Here is a 14,234-nt window from a genome sequence, read left to right as displayed (position 1 = left end):
TGGCATGATCAGTCGTGTCGACCCCCTTACCCTTCAAAGGCGAATCATCCGCTACAACTACCGGGTCCTCGGCAGTATTAGGAGGCGGTGGTGGCGGACGAACATGGGAATCCTTTAAACCGGAAATACCTTCAGACAGGTTATCCATATTCACTAAAGACCATTAACAGTGGGTTAGAAATATTCCAACTCAAAAATAAATAAAGAGAACGTAAGGTAAACTTTGCATACGTAACGAAGGATCCTCAGCATCAAGCTGGTCCAGGCGCGCTCCCAAGGCGGAAGGGTTCGTCTTTTTAGATTTTTTCTTCTTAGAAATAATCTTTACGGGATTAACCTTGCGCTTGCCCGCCACTTTGGAAGCACCTGCATCAACAACTGGACGATCACCCTCAGCAGTGACGTCCTCAGCAACAGGTCTCTTACCTTCTGCTACAGTGGTAGCATCGTCTTGCTTCGCCGTTTGGTGGGACGTAGCACGTTGACGAGTAAGACATGCAGGGTACCAAAAAGACCCAAATACCCTTAAGTATCACACGCGGGTTACAGAAAACGTTAAGAAGCGGTAATTCAAAGCAAAAAATTTAAAGTCGAGTTCCAATCCCCGAGACCAAATAGACAGGTGAAAGGCTCTATCTGGTCAAGACTTCAACCAAGTACGGAAGCACCAAAACCATTTGATGCACGATCCCTCATAGACAATAAAAACAAAACGGGACCCTTGAACCGAGGCCCCAATAATTGGACTCCCCTTTCAAAGACTCCCGCTGAAATTCTCACCACGGAGAATGTGAATTTTAAAAAACCGCAGCCACTAACGAGAAGATCATTCCTTGACCCTAAAAAGCGTTGTTCGTATCATGATGACATTGGTCATAATACGAATGAATGCAGAACATTCAAAAATGAAATTGTAGCAGCCATAAAGTCTGGAAAACTTGGACACTTGGTAAAAGGTGGAAAACCTGACAATGGTAAAGCTCCCGCACGGGATATCCAGGGTCTGATTAAAAAGCAAGTTAGAGATTTAAACGTCCATATGATACAAGACGGGTATGATACAAGAAAAAAGAGGAAGGAGTCTGATGATGAGGAATGGAAGAATGAGCCAGTGATTTTTCCTCGAATCAAAGGAGTCCCGAATAACAAAAACCCCTTGATCATCACTGCTCAATTCGGACATTACCGTTCCCAATACGTCTTCTTCGACACCGGTAGTACTTCAGACATTATGTATGAACAATGTTTTGAACAACTTGACGAGGACGATAAGGAAAGGTTAAAACCCATCCACGCTCCAGTATCGGGATTCGGAGGGGAAATAATGCATCCGTGAGGGGTAATCTCATTCCCAGTCACCTTAAGTGATGTAATTCATTCTAGGACAGAAGAGGTCGAATTTCTGGTTTTAACAGCAACATCAAAGCATGACATTATTTTTGGACGAGAAGCGATTGGTGACTTCAATGCTCACCCGTCCACAGCACACGGTGCAGTAGGAGTTCCAACTCACACCAGCATAGCAATAATTTATGTTAATCGACACTGATTTGCAATAGAGAGCTCAAAACCTAGCAAGATTCCAAAACAAACTATGAAGACCGAACCAGAGAAATGGGTTTTGAACATAAAATTTCCTGATCAAACTGTAACAATAGGACCTGCTATTTCCGAGATAGTACGGACTTTCTTAAAACAGTTATTATCGAAAAATATTGATGTGTTCGCATGGCAACCCGCGGACATGACTGGTGTTCCGCGGAACATTGCGGAGCACAAATTAAGGGTAAACCCGTTGTTTACGCCTATTGTTCAAAAACAACGTAAGATGGGTCCGGAACAAACAAAAGCAATGAATGAGCAAGTCCAGGACCTCCTATAAGCAGGAATCATCCGCCCAATTCGTTATCAGACCTGGGTTGCCAATCCAGTTATTGTCCCCAAAAGCAATGGGTCATGGCGGATGTGTATCGATTTCAAAGATCTAAATAAAGCATGTCCCAAATATTGTTATCCCTTACCCGAAATAGATCTCAAGGTTGATGTTGTGGCACCATTCAAATTCAAATGCTTCCCGGATGCCTACAAGGGCTACCATCAGATCCGCATGGCAGCGGGCGATGAGGACAAAACAGAATTTCGTACCGATCAAGGCACTTTTTGTTACAAAATGATGCCTTTCGGACTAAAAAATGCGGGAGCCACATATCAACGATTAATGGACATAGCGTTTAAAGATCAAATTGGCCGAAACTTAGAAGTGTATATGGATGATCTCGTAATAAAAAGTGTTGAGGAAGACCAGATGTTGAGGGATATCGAAGAAACTTTCGAAACTCTGAGGAGCATCAATATGAAGTTGAATCCCGCCAAGTGTTCATTTGGAATGGAAGAGGGAAAGTTTCTGGGAGTAATTGTCACGGATGCTGGCTTCAAAGCTAACCCAGATAAAGTTCAAGCTATAGCCCGCATGCCTCCTCCATCTTCCCTCAAAGAAGTTCAGACACTCAATGGCCGACTAGTTGCTCTGAATCCTTTTTTGGCAAATCATGCAGCTAAGTCTCATCCTTTCATCTCAACTTTAAGGAATTGCCTCAAGAAGGCACAATTTAAATGGACCGCGGAAGCGGAACAAGCTTCTCTGGAGGTTAAAAGGTGTTTGATGGAATTGCCCACGTTGACAGCACCCCAAACGGGAGAACCTTTAACGTTGTATCTATCAGCTTCCGACATTGCCATTGGGGCTGTTCTTCTACGTCAGCCGAACGTTATCAGACCCATAGACAAGATATTCCATGCTGGAAAAACTTGTTTTGGCACTAGTATATGCTGCCCGACGTCTCCGCAGGTACTTTCAAGGGCACCCCATCAATGTCTTAACTGGATATAAGCTCAAAACGTTCTCAGCAATCCTGAATTGTCTGGACGACTGGCCAAGTGGGCCATCGAGTTAGGTGAACACGCAATAGAGTACAAACCTAGGCCATCAATCAAAGGGCAGGTGTTGGTGGACTTCATGACAGAAGTCTCGCATCACAAAGAAAAAGAATGTTTGATCGAGCAACAACCCCAAGCACCTTCGGAATCAGGATAGATTTGGTCCTTATTTACGGATGGAGCTTCAAGCAGTGAGGGATGTGGCGCATGCCTCAGGCTAGTCAATCCCGAAGGCCATGAATTCACATATGCCATAAAGTTGGACTTCAAAAGTACCAACAACGAGGCAGAATATGAAGCTTTTTTGGCAGGCTTGAGAATAGCTAAAAAGCTTGGGGTTAAGCATTTGGAAACCCGAGTGGATTCCATGTTGATTGCGGGACAGATTAACGGCACATACGAAGCGAAAAATGATATCATGGCTTCATATATGTCACAGGCGAAAGATCTGATGCTCCAATTCTCTTTTTGCAAAGTCATTCATATAAAGAGAAGTGAGAACAGATCAACGGATGCCCTCAGTAAATTGGCCTCAACAAACTTCGAACACTTTGCCAAAGACATCCGCATCGAAATATTAGACCTCCCGTCTGTCCCGCAACATTAGGTCTTAGTGATCCAAACGGGAGTAGAATCCTGGATGACACCGATTACAACATACCTGTCGCCCGGAGCACTTCCGGAAGGAAAAACAGCAGCCCGAAAGATAAAGCACAAAGCCTTGAACTATCAAATACTTGACGGTGTCTTGTATCGACGTTCCTTCCTCGGACCACTACTACGATGTGTGGATGCTGAGGACGCGAATTACCTAATCAGAGAAGTTCATGAAGGCATTTGTGGTCTTCACGCTGGCCTGCGAATGGTCATGGCGAAGTTAATGAACGCCGGATACTATTGGCCGGGGATGCACTTGGATGCTGTAAATGAAATCAGAAAGTGTGATTCTTGTCAAAGGCATGCCCCTAACACGCTACGACCAAAGAACAAGTTAGTTCCAGACACTTCAGCGTGGCCGTTACAGAAATGGGCTATTGATATCATGGGACCTTTCCCTGAAGCCCCTGGACGGGTTAAATTCTTAATAGTAGCCATTGACTACTTTACAAAATGGGTGGAGGCCAAACCACTTGCTTCTATAACAGCAGCGAGTGTTAAAAAATTCTTGTGGGAATTCATCATATGTCGTTTTGGCCTCCCCCTAGAGCTCGTTAGTGATAACGGAACACAATTCGCGGACAGTGGGTTACAAGAATGGCTAAAAGAATTACACATTTCTCAAACCTTCACCTCTGTAGCTCACCCGCAAGCGAATGGTCAAGTTGAACGAACTAATCGGGCCATCAAAGAAGGAATCAACGCCAGACTAGGAACTAAAAGGACGGGTTGGGTGGACGAATTGCCCCATGTACTATGGGCTTTCCGCACTCAGAAAAACTCCATCAACTCCGAAACCCCCTTTAGTCTAACCTATGGCACAGAGGCCATGATTCCGGCTGAAATCGGAATCCCATCCGCCAGAGTTCTCATGATCGAAGATAATGATCATGAACTCCGGATGAACCTTAACCTCCTTGAGGAAAGGAGGGAATTGACATCGATCCGAGAGCATAACTATAAACTCCAGTTGCAAAAATATTATAACTCTCGGATCCAAAGATGTGAATTTGACGCGGGAGACTTTGTCTTCCGCAGTAATGAAGCCTCGGGCCAAGAGCCTTCGGGCAAGTTGGCCCCTACCTGGGAAGGACCTTATAGAGTTCAAAAAGTTCTATCTAAAGGGGCCTACAAACTCGAAAGGTTGGACGGGACAGAGATCCCTAGAACCTGGAATGGGGCCCAACTGAGAAAATGTTACATTTAGTTGGTTTTTCTTTTGGCCTGTGTCTAACTAGATGCTAAGAACCTTTGTAATTTCGTTTCTTGTAATTCGGCTTATGCCTTAGTTATGAAAATTTTCATTTCAGTCATTTGAGACTTGTATTATTACATAATCCTTTATTCGCACACAAAGAAGATCCGCCGAAAACACATATTATAAAAAAAAATATATATAAAAACAAAGTGTACCGGATACAATAAAAAGCCTTCTTTATTCATACAAAAAGGGATTACAAAGACATAGAGGAACTTAATTAAGAAGAAAAGAGAAAAATTTATCTAAGGCGCGGCATCGTTGTGTTCCGCATCATCGTTTCCTGCACCTTCTTCTTCCTCTTCAATTTCATTTTTTAATGTTCTGCATTCATTCGTATTATAACCAATGTCATAATGATACGAACAACGCTTTTTCGGGTCAGGGAACGATCTTCTCGTCAGTGGCTACGGTTTTTTAAAATTCACATTCTCCATGGTGAGAATTTCAGCGGGAGTCTTTGAAAGGGGAGTCCAATTATTAGGGCCTCGGTTCGAGGGTCCCGTTTTGTTTTTATTGTCTAAGAGGGATCATGCATCAAATGGTTTTGGTGCTTCCGTACTTGGCTGAACTCTTGACCAGATAGGGCCTTTCGCCTGTCTATTTGGTCTCGGGGTTTGGAACACGACTTTAAATTTTTTGCTTTGAATTACCACTTCTTAACGTTTTCTCGGTGCTCGCATACACTTTTGCTGCAGTCATGAGATCGTCCCACTCTTTTGGCATTCCATCTCTGCCCGTAAGTGTGCGGACTAAATCATCACATCTGACTTTTTTACGAAAGGCACCCCGAAGCATGTCTTTGCTTATACCACCGATGTCCAGGATCTCATCATTGAATCTGGGAATAAAATCTTCTATAGACTCGTTATCGCGACGAACGACGTCTAAAATTTCTGATTGGTCTCGAGTATGTTTCTTCTGTTGACTTAACTGTTGAAAAAATTTCTTCACCAAATCGTCCCAGCTAGAAATTTCACCGTCAGGTAACTTTTTGAACCATTCTTTTGCTGCCCCTGTTAATGTCAATGCGAACATGTGACACCAATAGGGAAGTGTCTAACCACTAACACCGCCTACCGCCACAAAATTCTAAAGATGATCACTTGGATCAGTCATACCATTGTACTTAACTACCGATGTAGGTATCTTAGCATTAACAGGAAAGGGTGTTGTGGCAATGCTTGCTATGAATTTTGATTTTTCGGCGAAAGCTGCGGAGCGGTATGGTTTAGTGAAGTCTCGTTCAGCATTGCTGTGGTATTCGGTATGGCGAACTATGTCATGCGGACGACTACTCCTTGCTCTGGAGCTCATTCCACTATCTCCGGTATACGTACTGTATTCACCATGTTGGTAAGTTGAATCATAGCTATCAAATTCCTCCAAGTAGGATGGCATCCGCATGTCTATGCGAGGACGAGGGCGTAACCTCGGTATTTCACCAAACTCTGGCTCCGCCTGCTGACTGTAACGGATCTGGCTTCCTCTCATTGTAGGTGGAGGAGAAAGAGATCTCCGGGGAGATTCCTCATAATCCAGAGTATGAATGTGAAACCTTTCGTTACGTTTTCTGCGTTCATACTCAGCCACCAAACTTTGTTGTTGCGCGTGGAGCCATTCTTCAGGAGTTAACGTTCCTCTTGATTTAGAGTTACGTTGTTGAGATCCCATCCTATCAGAGTCGCCCGAGTTGTTTTCCGGATCAAATATCGACCGGTTTCGGCGGGTCTCTTCTGAAATTTGTTTGGGGTTACCCAAATTGGAACCTTCCGGTGCCGAGGCACGTCCCATGTCTGTGGGAGTGAAGCCGGTCGGTGCTGTAATATTTTCTAGAGTAAATTCCCCAGGTGTTACATTGGTGATTCGTGACCCCGGTGCTGTGACACGTTCAAGAGTAAGGCCACTTGGAGTCGTAATTCGTGCAAAAACACTGAGACCCGGAGGTGTTTCTTTGTTAGTTACACGTGAATCTGGTGCAGGGGTTCCCGTTGGCCCTTCAGGAAGGTTACTCATATCAAACGAACCGAAAAACCAACGAAAATTATTGTTGTTCTAAAACCAAAACGGATGGCGCCGATGAAGAAACACGGATCCGATCCCCGGGTATGGGTCCTGGATCCAATGAGTCTACGGGGTAAAGTACGATAATTACAACTAAGATATGAGTAAAGCTTAATTAAGAAGACATAGAGGATTACAAAAGAGAAAAATTAAGAAGAAAAGAGAAAAGCCTTCTTTATTCATACAAAAAGGGATTACAAAGACATAGAGAAACTTAATTAAGAAGAAAAGAGAAAAATCTATCTAAGGCGCGGCATCGTTGTGTTGCGCATCATCGTTTCCCGCACCTTCTTCTTCCTCTTCTTCCTCTTCTCCATCAAGTTCTAGAAGAGTCTTTAGCTGCTGGAAGCTGTCTTCCTTATCAGCAAGTCCGAATATCTGATCCGTCAAGGAGAATTTCAATAAATCGAAATCCTTTGACTTATGCTTAAGGATGGCAACAGTATCCTGACCAGCTAAGACATACTCCTCAGGAAGCTTGGAGTTTAATCCAAACTGATAACCTTCTTGGAAGCCTAGTTGGCGACCGGCCTGTTTAGAAGCTTTGAGAAGGATAGCAACACAATTTCCAAGCTCATCACTAGCCCGGACATCAGCAATGACCTGTCAAAATCATCACGTATAAATAACTCTAAACACTTAGATTATTTGTGGCTAGAATAGAATACATACCTTGGGAATAGCTTCCGCCAATAGCCATTTTTGGTCCGCCTTGGCCCGCACAAGCTCCATCTTGTGACCAGCGCACTCCAAAGCTTGGTCACGATTTTTGGCATTAAGATCAGAAAGACGCTTGTCTTTGGCCGCTGATTCAGCCTGTAGAGCCTCAATCAACTTGGCCTGTTCAGCCATTGCTTTGGCCTGTTCTTCCAGTTGTCCCTGGAGGGCAACCTTAGCTTCCTCGGTTGCGGAGCGAGCGACCTTCTCCGCCTCCAGGGCTTGGCCGGTTTCTCTAGCTTCGTTTATAGCCCTAAGGGCTTCTTCTTTAGCATCAGAAGTAGAGGTCGCCAGTTCGTCCCATTCTTCATTCATCGCCAGCCAGTCTCTGGTTATCTCATGGGTAGTGGAAATAGAATTTGCCACATAGTAAGTATGAGAGTTCAGCAACTCTGGCGGATGCTGAGGCGACGTCTTTCCTTTTCACCATGCGGAACACCCTCTCGCAGAAATTCATAACATGCATTCACGTCACGGAATGTCGAATCCCGACGGAAGGTCCAATTAGGTTGATGCGGGGTAGGGTCTTCCTCTTCAGGAGTAGGAGAAGTTTGGGAAGCATAAGGGAACGTGCTTACCCCCTCCTCTCGATCCCTAAAACGGTAAACATTATAAGAGGGCGACACCTTGGCATGATCAGTCGTGTCGACCCCCTTACCCTTCAAAGGCGAATCATCCGCTACAACTACCGGGTCCTCGGCAGTATTAGGAGGCGGTGGTGGCGGACGAACAAGGGAATCCTTTAAACCGGAAATACCTTCAGACAGGTTATCCATATTCACTAAAGACCGTTAACAGTGGGTTAGAAATATTCCAACTCAAAAATAAATAAAGAGAACGTAAGGTAAACATTGCATACCTAACGAAGGATCCTCAGCATCAAGCTGGTCCAGGCGCGCTCCCAAGGCGGAAGGGTTCGTCTTTTTAGATTTTTTCTTCTTAGAAATAATCTTTACGGGATTAACCTTGCGCTTGCCCGCCACTTTGGAAGCACCTGCATCAACAACTGGACGATCACCCTCAGCAGTGACGTCCTGAGCAACAGGTCTCTTACCTTCTGCTACAGTGGTAGCATCGTCTTGGTTCGCCGTTTGGTGGGACGCAGCACGTTGACGAGTAAGACCTGCAGGGTACCAAAAACACCCAAATACCCTTAAGTATCACCCGCGGGTTACAGAGAATCCTCTTAATTAGTCTGCTTACTTTAGTACTTTCTTCATTTACGAAGGTTACTGATTCTCACGCCGGAGGGTGGTTACAGGAAGACCCCCCCTCTTGTCATTCCTGTAACGAGACTCACGGTGTCTGTTTTGCAGGTTCCGGTCATCGGACTTTGGGAAGCTTTACTCATATCTTAGTTGTAATTATCGTACTTTACCCCGTATACTCATTGGATCCAGGACCCATACCCGGGGATCAGATCCGTATTTCTTCACTTCCTAATAACAATATTGATATATTAATTCAATAAAAACAAGTACTATACTTTATGCATGCTATTTAATTATCTATATTTCTTGTCGCTAACATTTGTATTATTAATATTATTTTTTTTTTGTCACCAAGATCTGCATTTTACTAATGATACATGAACAAAAGATTGTTGCATCGATAGGTTTTCTTTACAAGATGATTTTTTTCACCGCCAATATATATAAGCGGACACAAACAAATATAAACTGCGAGGACATTAACTAATACATACGTGTATAGCTTGATTAAAGACTTAGTTCGTTTTTGGTATGGCCACAAATGTGTAACACATTTTAAGATTATATATATATATATATATATATATATATATATATATATATATATATATATATAATAACTTAAGTAAAAAACCTAGGTATCCCTTTTCCAATTGTCAAAGCACCCCCCACAACATGGCCTAAGTGGCCATGTCTGACGATTTTTGTGTGTGTGGATTTGAAATTTTATAGTGTTATGAGAGGAATTAGTGTTTTTTTTACTTTTTAAAGCGATTTGAACTTGGATAACGTTAAGGATGCTCTTAACTACTTCATATCATATTCAAGAATTGAACCGGCACAACTTGAGAACTTGAAATTTACAAATTGATCAAGTGTAGTTTTCATTTTAAATGTTTGTTCATACAAATTAAAGACCATATATACTTGTTGTTCCTTGAAGGCCTCAAGGACTGGTATTTTCTGTTGGTATGTTGCTTCGATGAGGGCTTCATGATGATCGATTTAAAACACAGCAATAATATAACACAATTAATATAGTGAATGGAACAGAAATCTTATTAGAACAAACTGATGTAAAAGATAATATATTGATCATAGAATACACTTACACACAATCCTATACATCGACCCATTTATACTTGTTAATGAGAACGGTTGATTAACTGTTTCATAACTGTTCACTATCAACTTCTTGACAACGTTTAACAGACATTACGTAAACCTAAAATACATACTGACTGAGCTATAGGTCCATTATACATTAAATGCAAACATAGGCCTTTTATATATTAGTTCAGCCCATTAACACATAAACTAAATACTTTGACCCAACAACAATAAAAATAAACGTAGATATTTTCTTGAGCAGCCACAAAGTGTGATTTGATCCAACATGTGATTTTGATCAAGAGATTACAATTTCAACACCCCCTTAATCTCTTGATCATAAACTGCTCTTTTCCCTTGACATGATTAGTAAATGATTTCAAATGAGCTTGACTCATTTGAATCTTTCTCGCTTGCATCTTCAACAGCCTCGTCTTCAATATTTGTTGCAAAGTGGCTGTTTGACGGTCCAGCTTGCTGGTAACCTGTACTTCTTTTCTTGATAGGCAGGGCCTTGATCTTCTCTTCATTGCTACTTGTTTCGCCTATGTTATCAACAAGTTCTTCCAAGTCTTTGTCTTCAAAGTACCCTCTTTTGGTGATTGTTTGATAATACCATTCGAGTATGTTTAAGTACTTGTAGTAGACCATTTGAATATCGCTACCTTGATCAATTCGAAAACCCAACTTGACTGCCAAATCAGTCCATTTTTGACCCTGAGTAACCTTCCTAAAACCTCCAAGCATATGAACTTCCATATACAAATCAAGTAGATCGACAATAATACCATTTTCTAACTTAAGGGGAAACTCTTTTCCCTTTTCATTTTGAAGGTTTTCTATGAACCATTTATCAAGATCTTTGAATTCGGTTTTAAGAAAGTTTCTGTGCTTAAGGAACATATTGTGAACTTGTATCATATTCATAAACATGATACATATGTCCCACTTTACACCAATCTTGTTTCCCTCTTTTACTTCTTCCAAATACTCAAACATTATATCGGCCTCATGTTGATGGAATTTTAACAAACTTAGGGAATTAGGCTTTACAATTTCTTTATCTTTTCCGGCCTCTAAATTCCCTGAATTCCCACTTTTATCAACATTTGAGATTTCTTTAAAGTCTTTGAAACAACACATGTAGGCCCATCAAAAACTATATCAAATCCTTGCAACATCAATTGTTCCTTACTGAAAATATTTTTTGTAGATTTAGGAACATATTGAATATGAGGAATCCTTTCTATCTTATCATCCACAACAATTTCGGTCAACTCTAGCCCGTAAACAAACATCGGATTATTTTGGTGATCTTTTTCCACTTTATATGTGGATTTAAAGTCACAAAACAAAGTCAACTACTTGTTTGTTGTTTCTTTATACTAGGGTTTACATACCAAATGTTATCTCAATTGCCATAGTCCGTCCCCTTAACAAGATAATCCATATCTTCTGGTTTGGATTAAGTAGGGAAATAAACTTGGATAACTTACTTGGACATGCATAAGCATAGTGACCAAAATTCTGACAATGATAACAACGAACTTCTGAGAGATTTTCCAGACTACTCGGTTCCATATCGTCTTTACCACAAATCCGTGCACCATGGCCTTCATTCTTTCTTCTGGGTGCATTTGCAAGACGATGTCGGTGGAATTTCGCCCGGTTTATAATTCTCTTCGCTGCCTTATGTTTGAAACGATTCTGAGATGAAACCCTAGGCAAATCTGCCTGCAACAATAACCTTGACAACGCAGTTGATAATCGTCTCACCGGTGACGTCTTCCTGCCGTTGCCGAAACTTCCAATCGTACGGATCGATTCGAGCCATTTGGCTCTGATACCACTGTTGGTATGTTGCTTCGATGAGGGCTTCATGATGATCGATTAAACACACAACAGTAATATAACACAATTGATACAGTGAATGGAACAGAAATCTTATAAGAACAAACTGATGTAAAAGATAATATATTGATCATAGAATACACTTACACACAATCCTTTACATCGACCCATTTATACTTGTTGATGAGAACGGTTGATTAACTGTTTCATAACCGTTCACTTGACAACGTTTAACAGACATTACGTAAACCAAAAATACATACTGATTGGGCTATAGGCCCATTATACATTAAATACAAACATAGGCCTTTTATATATTAGTTCAGCCCATTAACACATAAACTAAATACTTTGACCCAACAACAAAAAATAAACGTAGATATTTTCTTGAGCAGCCACAAAGTGTGATTTGATCCAACGTGTGATTTTGATCAGGAGATTACAATTTCAACATTTTCTTGCCAACATATATTAATATTAAACATAAGAATAAAACAACATTTATCAAGTGATGGAATGACACTTACATGAATAAGACCAATTATGTAAGATACTAGAGTAAAACTAATTATAATCAACTGTGATATACAATTGACAACTTGTCTAAACTTAGATTACATCATTTAAATTAAACTCCTCTTACTACTACTGCTAACGAGAAAGTTAGATGTATTGGGTATATGTTAATATATGATCTCAAAACAACATCAACACGTACTGTCCCAAACTGAAGCATATATATTGTTAATAACTAGCAGAATGTCTCTTGGATGTGTTGAACCAGGTCCTCCGCGCTTAGCCGACATTCAATCCCAATCTAATAAATATAAAATCCAGTAATAACTGTTACCATATATACATCAATCAAAACAAGAATATTAATTACATATGTAGTTAGCTCGAAAAAGGCTGACCTTAATCGTGAAGGAGTTCACCATAGTTTCATCAGCCATGTTAATGCCAGCCTGCAGTATTTCAAGAGAAAGGCCTTCAAGAACCGAAACTATTTTCGTTGTTTGGCCTGGCAAGCGCGGTGACACAGTCTTTAGAACAACATTAGAGCCTGAAAACTTCACCTCAACGTCAGCAAACGACGATTTTGAGTTTGCAACGAGCTCATTAACGATGTCTGAATTTGATGAAGAGCTGGAAGGTGACGGGGCGAGTGTTGATGATGGTTGCTGCATTAATCTATGTCTGTAAGGGCTTACTGATTGTGGAGTCCTTGGGCTAATCGGAAAGGGTGGTCTTGGGCTTAAAACATGATCACTATACACTCTTCTTTGCTTCTTTGCCTCTAGTGATTGAAGAACTTGTTGCAGTTCGGTGATGTAGTCGACTACCACTTCGATTATTGATGCTTGATCACTCTGCACTTGATAATATTAAGTAACACAATTACACATATTATTAAAAGAAATCTAACTCTTGAATATTCTTTCAAATAAAACAAGGAGGCAACAATTTTCAAAGTTTGACTGTCTGTTGTCAAAACAGCGATCCAAATACTGGCCAAACTGCCGTTCTGACCAACAGTTTTCAAAGTATGATCACTCACAACGGCCGTCTGAATACTGGGTGGTGTAGCTATAGCATGACCATTCAATAAACGTACGTACGTACCCTTTTGACATAGAAACAAGGCAATAAGGAACGAAGAACGGCTAGGTGCTCGTTCATCTGCTTCCTCCGGTTGCGCTCCACTGCAATATGTGCCACTTTCTGTTGTCCATCTGAGTTTACACCACCATCTTCCACCGGAGAAAGCTTCGAGCGATTCCTCTTGACCAGTAAATGATCATCAACTTGTTTAGCATGACACGGAGTCTTAAATGGCGCGGCTATGGATGTGAATTCATCTGAAACACCTTCAAGAACATCAAGTGTACTGAAAATCACATCAGAAGACAATGCAAACTGCTCCATGTATGTATCAAAGACATCAGTCAAAGAGGTAATATTGCCATCAACCATTTTGATTATATTTCTAAAACAAGCTAGGAAGATGAAAACCAAAATATATAACAAAATCAAGAGACATAAATACACGAATCTTATCATAAATGTTTTTTGTTTATTATTTTCTTTTTTTGAGCAGCCATAAATGTTTAGATCTTTTTAATGTTTTAAATTTTTTTATGAAACTAGTTTTTTTTATATTATTTTTAAACACTGGTTTATAGACGATCCGTCATTTCATAACTTAGTCGACATTCAATAAGGTCCTGGGTTCGAATCCCACAAGGGGGTTTTCCCAAGATTTATCGGGTTTCCTCCTGAATTGGTGGTTAGGCATTATTGCCTAGTGGAGATGGAGATGATCGCGTGGTTCTGCTGGTGACACGATGATACTCCAGTGGTCCGTGAGTGATCCTAATTTGCCATTCAAAAAAATAAAAAATCATAACTTAGTCCGGTTAGTTGTACGA

At 41.1% G+C, this 14,234-nt stretch overlaps 1 protein-coding gene across 1 annotated transcript; it reads right to left on the bottom strand.

The window, feature by feature from the left end:
* Positions 1-12,532: 12,532 nt before the first annotated feature.
* On the bottom strand, positions 12,533-13,774 carry LOC143633370 (transcription factor SPEECHLESS-like). Its single transcript, XM_077101687.1, has 3 exons — positions 13,429-13,774; positions 12,720-13,175; positions 12,533-12,622 (listed from the first exon to the last, which is right to left on the bottom strand). Exons 1-3 carry the CDS (start codon positions 13,729-13,731, stop codon positions 12,557-12,559), a joined length of 825 nt encoding a protein of 274 aa, XP_076957802.1. The 5' UTR covers positions 13,732-13,774; the 3' UTR covers positions 12,533-12,556.
* Positions 13,775-14,234: the final 460 nt, after the last annotated feature.

Source organism: Bidens hawaiensis, unplaced genomic scaffold, assembly GCF_021521415.1.
Source record: "Bidens hawaiensis isolate Kalapana, Puna unplaced genomic scaffold, B.hawaiensis_p1.1 tig00006709_1, whole genome shotgun sequence".
Taxonomy (NCBI): domain Eukaryota; kingdom Viridiplantae; phylum Streptophyta; class Magnoliopsida; order Asterales; family Asteraceae; genus Bidens; species Bidens hawaiensis.
Note: the sequence above shows the minus strand (reverse complement) of the source record. Positions and strands in the feature narration are given on the sequence as shown.